This window comes from Mesoplodon densirostris, chromosome 8 (genome assembly GCF_025265405.1).
Source record: "Mesoplodon densirostris isolate mMesDen1 chromosome 8, mMesDen1 primary haplotype, whole genome shotgun sequence".
Lineage (NCBI taxonomy): Eukaryota > Metazoa > Chordata > Mammalia > Artiodactyla > Ziphiidae > Mesoplodon > Mesoplodon densirostris.
This window is the reverse complement of record NC_082668.1, coordinates 88,988,194-89,001,100: the sequence shown is the minus strand read 5'-3', so window position 1 is coordinate 89,001,100 and position 12,907 is coordinate 88,988,194. Positions and strand designations below refer to the sequence as shown.

The window sequence follows — 12,907 nt, the reverse complement described above, 5'->3', positions numbered from 1 at the left end:
CCCTCGCACAGAAATGAGGAGCCAACACAGCCAAAAATAAATAAATAAATAAATAAAAATAGAGCCACTATATGACCCGGCAATCCCACTCCCGGGCATATATCTGGAGAAAACCATTATTTGAAAGGATGCATGCACCCCGATGTTCACTGCAGCACTATTTACAATAGCCAGGACATGGAAGCAACCTAAATGTCCATCAACAAAGGAATGGATAAAGAAGATGTGGTACAAATATAAAATGGAATATTACTCAGCCATAAAAAGGAACAAAATAATGCCATTTGTAGCAACATGGATGGACCTAGAGATTGTCATACAGAGTGAAGTAAGAAAGAGAAAGACAGGGGCTTCCCTGGTGGCGCAGTGGTTAAGAGTCCACCTGCAGATGCAGGGGACACGGGTTCGTGCCCCGGTCCAGGAAGATCCCACATGCCGCAGAGTGGCTAGGCCCGTGAGCCATGGTCGCTGAGCCTGCGCGTCCGGAGCCTGTGCTCCGCAACGGGAGAGGCCACAGCAGTGAGAGGCCCACATACCACAAAAAAAAGAGAAAGAGAAAGACAAATATCATATAATATCGCTTCTATGTGGAATTTAGAAAAATGGTGCAGATGAATTTATTTGCAAAGCAGAAACAGAGTCACAGATGTAGAAAATAAACTTGTGGTTATCAAAGGGGGAAGGGGGGAATGGGGTGAACTGGGAGATTGGGATTGACATATATACACTACTAATGATAACTAATGAGAGCCTACTGATAGCACAGGGAACTCTACTCAGTGCTCTGTGGTGACATAAATGGGAAGGGAATCTGAAAAAAGAGGGGATATATATATATATATATTATATATATATATATATATACATAATTCACTTTGCTGTATAGCAGAAGCTAACACAACATTGTAAAGCAACTACACTCCAATAAAAATTAATAAAAAATAATAAAAGTCATCTAACATCATGTGTCACAAGGACTAATATGAAATCTATGACATATGCTACAGACCTGGTTTCTTACAAGATCTAAACTCAGCATTTGGTGCGAAATAAACAGAATATGATGGCTAGAGTCTGGAGCACCTACTTTATTATGCATTTTGCTTATTTTGGATGATGCTAAACCTGTCATTGCCACGGTTCCCAGGACAACAGTATATTCCAGGTATGTGTGGATACTGCACTGTGTTTCAAACCTCAAGTCATACTGAGTCACTTCTTGGTTTATACCATGAGAGAAGCAGATTTTATCAGCTGAGTTTGTAAGTGGAGTACAAGTGAGATTGAATCAGGCCCTTGGTGTCTTTAGATGATCTATTAGGTAATCTAAATTAGATGCTCTTCAGGGAGATATAACCTTGAAACACACAGCTTTATTTGTTCTTCTCATAAAGGAAAAAATAATCCCAATTTTTCAAAGTGAGAAAGAAGTTGGGTTGCATTTATAAGTATATTGATCAATGTATGTTTAGAGGTGAGAGGAGAATTGGGGTTTTTTTAAATTAGAATTTTTTTTTAGCTTCTCCATGAATTTTTATTAATTCACCAATTCCCTATAGATCAAGGGATGCTAATTAATTCAAGAAACTGTAATAGCTAATCATTGGCTAAATAAATCTAAAATGGAGAGAGGCTGTCACTGGAGATACCACTACTCATTTTAATTAAAATTACCAATTTGTGAAGTAATGTAAATAAAGGTTACTGTATCCTTCTACTCAGGAAGTATTAACATTGTGCATGGCCACCTGAGAATCCATGAGGACTTAAAAAGCCAAGAATACTTGTAGAATCTTATCAATTTCTGAGTTAGAATATTTATCATTCCAAGCCCGTTGTTCATCGACATTACAAACCTATGTGGAATTAAGCTGCCTTGAAACACAAAATGGAGAATGGCAAAGGACTGAGAATTGTTGCCTTGAAGGGAATACACTCAATGTCAAGGAATCAACCACCCCAAAATGATTACTTTATAAACATTCAGGCCTAGAGAAAAGCAGATGTTCCAGGTCGGAGTTTCAATTTTTAAGGAATAAATTTATGCAAACGTCCATTTGTTTTAGTACTTTAGTAGCTAGAGTGATCTCACCTTGTTAACATTCAGTGCAACTGTTTATAGCCATTCTAATGTCATTTGCAGGGATAGGAAAGGTCACCTCAACATTTCATGACTAAATGGCAGGGCTCGACCATGATGTTCACCCTAGGAATTAGACACACCTGCACACTTAGCTGCTCAAGCCAGCCAACCCTGGAAAGCAGTGTGTGCGTGGGCAACCATATAGTTCAAGTCATCACTGAGTCCAAAGCTGAGCAGCCATAGTGCTCTTGATGGATTTGACCTTGAGAAGAGAAATCCATCTTTATTGTCTCACTAGTCAGCTCAAGAGCCATTGATGAAGTCCTAAATCTAATTCTTTTTTTTTTTTTTTTTTTTTTTGCGGTACGCGGGCCTCTCACTGTTGTGGCCTCTCCCGTTGCGGAGCACAGGCTCCGGACGCGCAGGCTCAGCGGCCATGGCTCACGGGCCCAGCCGCTCCGTGGCATGTGGGATCCTCCCGGACCGGGCCACGAACCCGTGTCCCCTGCATCGGCAGGAGGACTCTCAACCACTGCGCCACCAGGGAAGCCCTCTAATTCTTAATAAAACCCCAAAAGTTTTAGAGGCAAAATGAAAAAGCATAGTTCACAGATACCTTTTGGCCAAAGGTTGGGAAACTATTTTTGTTTTTTAGTCCAAAGACCTGAAATTAGTTTGCACTGAAAAAAGGAGTGACATCCTTTAGGACCAAGGTGAAGCTGCCAAAGGAAAATTGTTATCTTATCAAAAGGCTACTTCTGAATGGAGCCTCCTGACACAGAAGTCTGGCTGGGACTTGAACCAGATAAACTTGTTATGCAAATAGCTTTAGCCAAAGGGGAAAGGGCTGATAATGAAATCGACACAAAGCCAACCACACATTACAGAGGTGACAAAAAACATCAAGCATCTACCTACCATATGGATAAAAAGCAGTGCAGAATTTATGTGAGCATCATGTTTAATTTATCATAACTAAGCTGTCAGGAGTCATGCTTTGACAAATGCATAACTAACACATATAAATGAGTCAATTATCACTAACGACCACAGGTTCAAAACCAAACAGGCTGATGTTTCCTTTCTTTTTTTTTTTAACCCTCAAAATAGGTTTACTAATAGGATTTCGGACCTTAAAATCTCTCCTCCTGTCTCTAAATTAAGAAGGCTGGAAACATGTCTGAAAAACACTAAGCCATAGCCTGGTACTTACATCCTGCCTCTGCTCTCACTCATGCACTTATTTCTCTTCTCTTCTCTTCTCTCTCTCTCTCTCTCTCTCTCTCTCTCTCTCTCTCACACACACACACACACACACACACACACACACGCACTTATTTCTCTTCTCTTCTCTCTCTCTCACACACACACATACACACACACACACACACACACACACACACTCTCCCCTGTCTACACAGCTGTGATCACTGGGCTGCAGCCTGGTCAATCCCTTCAGACCCCCGCAGCAACAATGAGAAGCCATAAGGTCCTCTGGTGAGTGGTGACCATCATGGACCAAGAAAGACTGAAATTACTGAATTGACTCTGCTATGGTTCAGCAGTCATGTGAGGACAGGGTATTAAAGGTTTTAAAGCTGTTAAAAATTTTCTTGTCCTGTTTATTCTTTAGAAAGAACCAGTTTAGTTTACTCTAATACAATGCACTGTGCCCCCATTTACAATGGGAATTGAAGAAATTTTCTGGATAATTCAGGCTAAAAAATTTTTCCTAAATTACCAGATAATCATCTTCCCACCTCAGTCCCAGCAATAATGAAAATTTTATAATCTGGAGGTCTTAATCCTTCATCCTTTTTCCCTTTCCCTCCCAATATGAGCAAGGTAAGTATAAAAATAAACCAAGGCTCTCTCTTTAAATAGACATTTCTAACCCAGTGAGTGTCTTTGCTTACATTTAGTTAGAAATTTGAATAAATAGAATGAAATAGAAAATTAAAATTACATTTGGTAGTCTGGCTCCTTTATGAAACCAAAGGACATTATTTGGGAATAGTGGGTAGTTTTCTACCTAAAAATATAAAATATAATAATTAGTTCCTAATCTTGAGAGCTACATTCCTAAAAATCTTGTAAAAGGAAAACTCATGATTGAAGAATCTCAGATGTTATGGGGAAAACAGGACTGGGGGGCTGAGGTCAGGAAAGAATCCATGAACACCTAAAATATATAATATTTTCACTAATAAAACCAATAAGGACAAGTCATTAAATAAATAGAAGACTGATGACATTTTTCCATATCTTAAATTAGTAATAAAGCACACAATCACTTAATTTCTATTTACCTTCCTTGGTTCATTAGAACCTCTTCAGACACTCTACTCTGTAATTTCAATAAGATGCTTTTGCTTTGCCCCTGATGTATGCATACTAAAGGCATTGTTTTCTACATTGAGTCCTCCATTCTAGTATCAACACTTTCCTAAGTCTAAAGCAACTCAGAATGAGCGCATTTGGAATTCTCAGAGTTGGGGAAGACATAAGCAGATTTAAACGGCATATAACAGGATTTGGCATATAACAGGATTTGCCATAAAGAAAAATCAACAGTAGAGAGGGATTTCTATACTGTATTTAACCCTGAAAGTCCCAACCCTATCATCAATTATGTACCTTTATTCCCAAATCTATCCAAGCAATACCGTGCTCAGTTTAAGAACACAAACATACTCTTGGAGAAGTATACAGAAACCAAACTTTGGTGAGTGGGTCAAGTCACATTTTAGAGGCATCACGAGAGCTTGGTATAGGAAAGTGTATCTGTGAATATGTAATGTGGTTTTCCAGGCCAGCAGCTTAGAGAAGGTCAGTCAAGGGCATCTGTGTGCAGCAATGGAATGAAAAGGAAAACTCTTTGGCTCCAGCCTTCGCCAGCAAAATCACTGGAACCCTAGCCCCTGGATTTCTTTCCCTGGGGTGATCTGAAATGTGTTCCCAGCCACCAGGATGTCTTTAGCTCTCCAGGGCCTTCCACCTCCTCCTTTGGCTTCCAAATATCAGGAAGTGGCTCTTCCTCTGCTCCTATGGGAGCATCATCCCTCCTGCTGTTATCTGTTGTTCCTCTCAACATTGCCCACTGTCACCACCATTGACTTGGGGTTGCTTCTGCATTCTGCAGAAACATCAGAGTGGGGACTGAAGGGACAAGGAAATGTCCTCCATCCCTGGCCTTGAACTTCATGGTCACATTCTGACACAGCCTTGCTAGTAGAATTCTTGGAGTTCTTTACCCTTCCTCTCTCCTGAGCAAGATGGCAAAAAGCTAGGAGGGATTGACTGGACAATCAAACAATTTCAAGGACCTTGAACTATGTTGCATTGAAATGAAAATGAAACACAGGTTCACAGTTCTTTATACAAAACCCTTGGGGCAAATATGTTTTGGAATTCAGAATTTTATCAAATTTTAGAAAAGTAAACCCGTGCATTTACTGTATTTTATGTAACATCCCCAGCAGGATCTGGGGCAGCACACTGTAATCAAACACATTAATATATCTGCAGCAATTCACATGAATATTCACACTGAGTAGGATAAATAATGGCTATAAATAGCCTCAATTCAGTTTAGGTCATGTGTTGCCACCAAATCAGTTCACATAAGGTCAGGGCTTGCAGATGAATGACTCAAGTACAAAAAAACTTCCATTTTTCAGAGCTCTTTGGATTTTGGAATTGTGAACAAGGGATTGTATTGTATTTAAGGAAGGCGATCAAGAGACCCAGTCTGCTTCATTGCTCTGCATCTTGGTGGAAGTTAAGTATGCACATAGGTATAATTTAGAGAAATTTGTGTTGACCCTTCCCTACTTCCTGTTCATCAGCTATCTTGGTCACTTCTTTTCTCCTCCCATGACCTCTGAACCCCGTGTTTGATACAGTAGACACTGAGAGCACCTCTTCCCAGCTACTAGCTGGGATATGGCTTGTAACGGCCTTGTCTAGATTCCTGTCCCCGCAGTTCACCAGGCCCTTTGCTTGGGATCATATAGCTCCCTCCAACATACTGAGCATCTTCCCCAGAGTCAGGACCAGTGTGGTTCTCTGTCAGGGGACAGGCCAAAAGCTCATGTTCCCAGCACTCAGTCACCACCCCGTTGGTGTTGCTGTTGATTCTGTTCCTGTCTTAGTCCCATGCAATACTGCCTAGTTCCTGGTAACAGAGCTCCCACCAGGAACATCACCCATCAGTTGGGTTTTCATCTTGTTCTCCACACTCTGAGCCCTGGCTGGGGCTCCTCACCTTGGAGCCTCAGGTCTGAGATCTTACTTTGGCCCCTCAATCATCTTAGGAACTGGAGCCCTGCTCCCAAAGCACAGATCCTAAAGCAAAGCCCAACTTCCAAGCTGCAAAACCTCTACTGAAGGCTGCCACCTTCTGTTCCCTCTCTGGCCCAAGTGTGGGTGTCAGATTTTTAGATGCAGTCTCCTCCCTTATTAAACAAGACCCACTGGCAATATGTGCCCCAGGACAGAGCAGAGTCAGATGAATGTGGCACATATGATCAGAAGAACTGATTATAACCAAGAGTCACATGGAACTCCTTATTTCTCAAATCCTGCAGGGGCATCTTCTATCATTTACTGGAACAAATTTTGTGTCATAATGTGCTAGAAGGCATAACAACTTCTAGCACCAAGTCAATTCCACACCTTGGACTTCTCCAATCACTGTCCAAGGACTTGCTGGATGAGCAATTTTCAGTGGAAGAAATACTCACTGTGAAATGAAGTGGTTGAATTCCTCACACCATTTTTCCGGATGAAGTAAAGTAGGTGGAGGATTTCTGAAAAATAAAAGCAATTTTTTTCTTACAAAGAAAGGGTTCCGTTAAAAGCAAAATATCAACTTGCCTTTACTGATACTGTTCTAAATAGCTCTGATAAAATCTATTCTTATTTCTTCCTGGGTGAGAGTCATTCACCAATGATAAATTATAAAGTGTCAGCCCCTACTCATTTAGTGGCTCATTTCCATTGACTGAAGGCCAATCATGTCCACGGCTTTCTGCAGGACCTCTGAGAGTTACACAGATCAACAACATTCCTCAAGGAGCACACACTGTAATGAAGGGTGAGGCAAGCACACAGCCACTATAACTGAGAGCTGAGTATTATTAGCGCCATAAGAAAGCTATAAACCGAGTGCTAGGGGCTTGAGAGAAATAGACTTTTAATTTTACAGGATTTTCAGATCATTATACTACCATTTGAATTAATTATGTGATTCAATTAAAGTACACTTATAAATTCACTGGTCACGTTTTTAACTCTTTCCTATATGTCAACCTCTGCAATAGGTACTGGAGAAAGCAAAACCACTAAGACAAGTTTCAGACCCCAAGAAGATCCTGGGTAGCAAGGAGGACAACACCTAATACAACTAAGTACTGGCGGTCCAAGAGAACTAGAGAACTGTGGAAAGACTCTGGTAACTAGACCATTTCCTGGTGGGAAGGCAGAAAAAGGAAAAAGTAAGAACCCTGCATTTGGCTGAATATTTACCCAAATAGAATCAATTTTAAAACAGAAGGGACATTACCTTTAGTTGATAAGAATTTTTTTCTTTCTAGCTATTAATGGAAATAGGGGTTTGTGAGCAAGTCAAGTTCAGCAAATGAAGAAAGTTACATTTCTGCACACCTGAATTATGACTGTAAATCTTAAACCCATTATACATCTTTGTATACATAACCCTTCACTTGGGTTCTAACTGCTTCCTAAAGCCATAGATTGCTCAGCCTCCATAGGCAGAGGCAGGGGAAGCAGCAAGAATGACCAGAAATTTAACAAATGTATCAGATAATGTGACTGTAACTTGCCTCTTCAATACCATTCTTTTTTTCATTTCTTCTAGTACAACTTTTATTCTGGCACAATGCTGCCATATATATTTTCCTGAGTTCCTTGCATCTAGATATTGCCACGTGACTGCGTTCTGGCCAAATGATATATTACTAAAATTGTTCTGTGGTGTTTCTAGAAAGTCTTCTTAAAAGATGGGAGACATGCCATTTTTTTCTTCCCCCTATTTGCTTCCTGGAGCATGGATATGATGGCTGGAGCCTGAGCAGCCATTTTGGACATGAAATGAAAATGAGAGCTATGAGTTGAGTATGGCAAAGAAGGTAGATAGGAAACTGGATTCATGATGACATTGTAAAGCTGCCATACCAGCTCTAGACTGCTTCTCCCTAGTCTTCCTTAACAGGAAAGAGAAATAAACTTCCGTCTTCTTTAAAGCCACTGTTATATGCAATTAATCCTAATTGAGCCGATCATATTTCAGAGTATTATCCTATTACATGATTAGAACCTAATTTGATAAGTATATCACAACTACAAAGGTAAGTGGAAGCATAATAAAGGGGCAACTTACCCAATCTGGGGAGTCCCAGAAGACTTTAAAAAGAAAATGAACTTGAGCTGGCCCCTGAAGATTGGTTGGATTTTTTTCAAGACAGAGAAGAGGGAAGCCATTTCAGGCTTAGGAAACAAGATGTACCAAGTCACAGAAGTGTAAAAAAGTCTGGTAGGTTCAAAGAACATGACTAAGTTTTTGAGGCTAGACTATATGATTCTTTCAGGTCTGGAGAGAGAGCAGAAGGGAAGGATGAGGTGGGAAGGAAGAATGATGAGAGGAAATATACGGTTTCCCCATTCTGCATAAGAATTTAATCATCCTTCAGATCTTCTGATTCAAAGACCCAAAGGAAAATTATCTGTGTACCCACCTAGAAAGAGTAACAGTTGAAAGTTGCCCTTCAGGTATTTTGGAGGCAGCCTCTATCTCATTCATTTCATTCAACAATATTTGCCTTTATCTTTCCCTGGCTTTCTTTAAATAATAGAAGTACCATCACATAACTTCTGCTTTAATACCAGCATGGCTGACCTGTTCTTACTGGCTCCAGCTGTTTGAGATTGTACATCCATATGTCCTCCCAGTTCACCTCTGTGGGCATCTCTCAGTGAGCAGCTTACCCTACATCATCTCTACAGCCCTCTCCAGAGCTCAAACTTCCCTTGCTCTGCTCAGGTTTCCTGCTCATTCTGCTCTCACAGGGGTCAGTTCCACAGAGAAGAGGTGCTCAAGAAATCTATTGTCTAACACACTTCATCCACCCCCAAAACCGTTAACCATTTTTGGGTGTGGATGAAGAAGTTACTTGTAGACAGAGTAACAGACTTGATTAAACCCTAGTAAGCTTGACCTTGGCCAGCCGAGCATGGAGGGATAACCCTCTACTGCAATTAGAGAATGACCTGGCAAGGGTCCACCGGAGGAATGGATGGAAGTGTCAATACTTGTGTAGAGAACACTGTCCACTGTCCCTTCCCTGTTTTCAGTCTGTCCCTCAGCAGGAACCATGGGCAGGGGCTACTGTTTATTTGTTGGTCTGAACCTCTGTAGGAGGACACAGAGGAAAGCAGCAGATTGCCACCCACCCAGGCCACCACCAATCCATGGTGGCCTCACATGAACCCCACACAAGGAAACACTTTCTCTGAAGCTTGGCATCATAGGAATTTGGTTTTAGAGAAGCTCATTTGAACTTGTAGATGCCCTGCCTTTCCTGGAGTCCATCCATCATACTTAGGTTCAGTAAATTGAGGTCTTGTGAAAGATTACTATCTGAGTATAATGGAAACTAAAAGGAATTTGAAGGCTTTACAATACTTTGTTTGCATTGGCAATATAAACTCTAGTTCTCCTGCCATCCAGGAAGAGCACCAAATAATAAAAATTGCACCTTTTTGGCTCCTCTCAACACTACGGATGCAAATTGCAACCTTGCCCAAAGCATCTCTCTCTGAAAGGAGAGATGCTTCATATTCAATGTGATAGAAGACTCAGTGCATAGCTGAGATAGGCAGGCATCACTCAGGTATGTGTATGGATGCTGAGAGCAGGATGTATGAATGGTGAGTCCTGAAAGGTCCACGAACCTGAATAACAAGCGCTCATTTGGATAATGTTTATAAACAGATAATATTTATAAACATACCAAGGCAATGTAGAAAAGAGATTAGTCAGTAAAGGAAAATGACTATTTTCGATTTGAGGTTTGCCTGCCTGGATTTTATTCCTGTGTTTGGACCCTAAATTCAATTTCTACAAAATGATCCCCTGCACACAGACAGGATTAGGGCTACATGAGGCTAGCAGCAAGGGGCGATGCCCACTTTTGACATCATAATCCTGGGTCCAGCAAATATGATGGAGATAAAGTTAACCTTCTTCCCCCAAAGCCTCTGTGGAACAAAATGATTTGCTGAACAGTCAAACTGAATTCATTTCAGTTTCTGAAACAGAGAAGCAGCTGATTGGATGAAGGGGGGTACCTGACCTCAGGACAACCAATCCAAATCTAAACTGGTAACCTACGCCAAGGCATGACGCCAAATAATAAGCTGGGTCAATTTGATTCTCTTTAGAAGGTTTTCCTTTTTTTTCACCTTGAACTGAGAAACAAAACAAACAAACAAACAAACAAAAAACCAGGAGAATGAGGCACTTCAGTAATGGGAGCTGAAGCTGAAAGATCCATGGTGACGAGGCAGATGGGAGAGGCCATGGAGTACACTGTACAAACTGGTTTTAGGAAGCAGATACTAGGAACAGGCAGGAAACCAGGGAACGAGAAGAAAGCAGGCCAAGTAGAGGAGAAAGGAAGAAATGAGCCATGAGGAACCCAGACCCCATGATGGGAGACCATGTAGGTTTTTCTTCAGTTTCTTTTGTGAGTGCTTCTCCCTCTGGTGTACCTACAATATTAGCGGCCCCAGCATTCTGTTCTTAGCTCTATTCTCCTCCCGTTCTACACGTTCACTGAGGGCTCACTATACGTCATCAGCTTCCTAATCTATATCTCTTGCCTCAATTTTTCCTCTGCCTTTTGGCTGGTGCATCCAGCTACTTATTAGAAGTTTCATTTTGATTTCCCAGGGGCACCTTAAAGTCAGCACGTTCAAAACCAAACTCATCATTTTCCCCTAAATCTGCATTCTACCTGGTTGTTGAAGTCAGAAACTTGAGTTCACCCCTCTCCATTGACCTCACATCCAACTTGAAAAGGCAGAATAAGGGTTCCCCTTATTAAAGAAGTCCATATTCTAATGCCCAGAGCCTGTGAACATGCTACCTTCCACGGCAAAAGGGATTTTGCTGATGTGATTAAGGTTAAGGACCTGGAGATGGAAGATTACCTTGGATTGTCTGGATGGACTCAATTTAATCTCAGGTCCTTTAAAGCAGAAAAGAGAGGCAGAAAGAAAGAAGAGGCAGGACAGATTCAAAGTGTGAAAGGTGCTCGACTCGCCACTGTTGGCTCTGAAGATGGGGGAAGGGAGCCATGAGCCGAGGAATGCAGGTGGCCTCTGGAAGATGGGAATGGGCCTCAGCTAACACCCAGCAAGGAAATAAGGACCTCAATTCTACAAATGCAAGAAACTGAATTCTGCTAATGACCTGAATGAACAAGGAAATCAGTTCTCCCCTAGAGCCTCCACAAAGGGGTACAGCCCTGCTGACACCCAGATTTTAGCCCAGTGAGACCCACGTCAGATTTCTAAGCTACAGAACTGGAAGACAATAAATCTGTGCTGTTTTAAGATGTTAAATTTGTTAGAAAAGCAACAGAAAACTAATACATCAATCAAGCACCAACACCTATCAGTTCTACTTCCTAAATTCCTTTCTTATCACCCCATCCCCTCCTTCACAGCCGAGTTCAGTCACATCATCTCCATCCGCCTACTCCAGTAGCCTCCTTATTTTTCTCTTTCCCTCTATCCTCATCTCCCTCTAATCCACCTTGCACTTGGCAGCTAGAATTTCTTTATAACATACAAATCTGACCTTGTTATTTTCTTGCTCAAAATTCTTCAGTAGATCTACACTGCCAGCATGATAAAATGTCAACTATTTTGCATGATATACAGATGGCCTTGCCTGCCTATCTACCCAATCCCATCTCAAACCACCTGCCTATGCTCACCCAATGCTGCAGTACTGCACTGGGCAGAGCTTGCAGCTCCTAAAGCAAGTCCTGTTCTTTCATGCCTTGGGGGTCTTTGTACATGCTATACCTTCAGTTTCAGAATGCTCTCCCCAATTTGTCAACCTAGCAGGCTCTTACTCATGCTTCATGTGTATCTTTAGTACCCAGCACAGCAGCACTCAGTAAATTTTTGCTGAATGAATGACTACATGAAGGAATGCACACAAACATACATATACTGTAAGTAAACCAAGAAATGATGCCAGGACAAAATATGACCTCGGTCCCCAAAGTAGCATAAAGTTAGACAAATATGGAACAGCTCCTTTGGATGTGAGCAACTTCACAGCAAGCAGGGTTTGAGGAACAAAGGAGTCCTCTTAGGTAGTAACTTGAGTTGGATTTGACAATATAAGCCTCATCTCTCATCATTTGGGCTACCTTTGTAGCCCAAATGTCGCCAGGTCCCTGAACATATCTGACTAAAGTGAGCAAATCAATCATGATTTAAACTGCATTAAAGACACTATCTAATGTCAGGACCACTATATACATGCATGGGGGTTGGAGACAGAAGAGGATCAATACGAATAATTATCCCATGTTGAGTGGTATTACAGTATACCAAGCTCCATGCGAAGTGCTTCACATGTAGGACAACAGAACATCACAACAATCATATTCCTATTGAAATAACAATAGGAGTTATTATTCCAGTTTCACAGGTGGGGAAAATGCAGCTTAAAAGAAGGAATTTGCTTAAAAACATCCAACTAAAAAGTGGAAGGGTCAGGTT

General features: G+C 41.3%; 1 protein-coding gene across 1 annotated transcript in view; it reads right to left on the bottom strand.

The window, feature by feature from the left end:
• MYO3B (myosin IIIB) overlaps positions 1-12,907 on the bottom strand; it is a 381,433-nt gene that overhangs the window by 265,949 nt on the left and 102,577 nt on the right. The window contains exon 7 of the mRNA XM_060106164.1: positions 6,829-6,894. Coding sequence (XP_059962147.1) covers positions 6,829-6,894 — 66 coding nt within the window. The remainder of the gene's footprint in view (positions 1-6,828; positions 6,895-12,907) is intronic.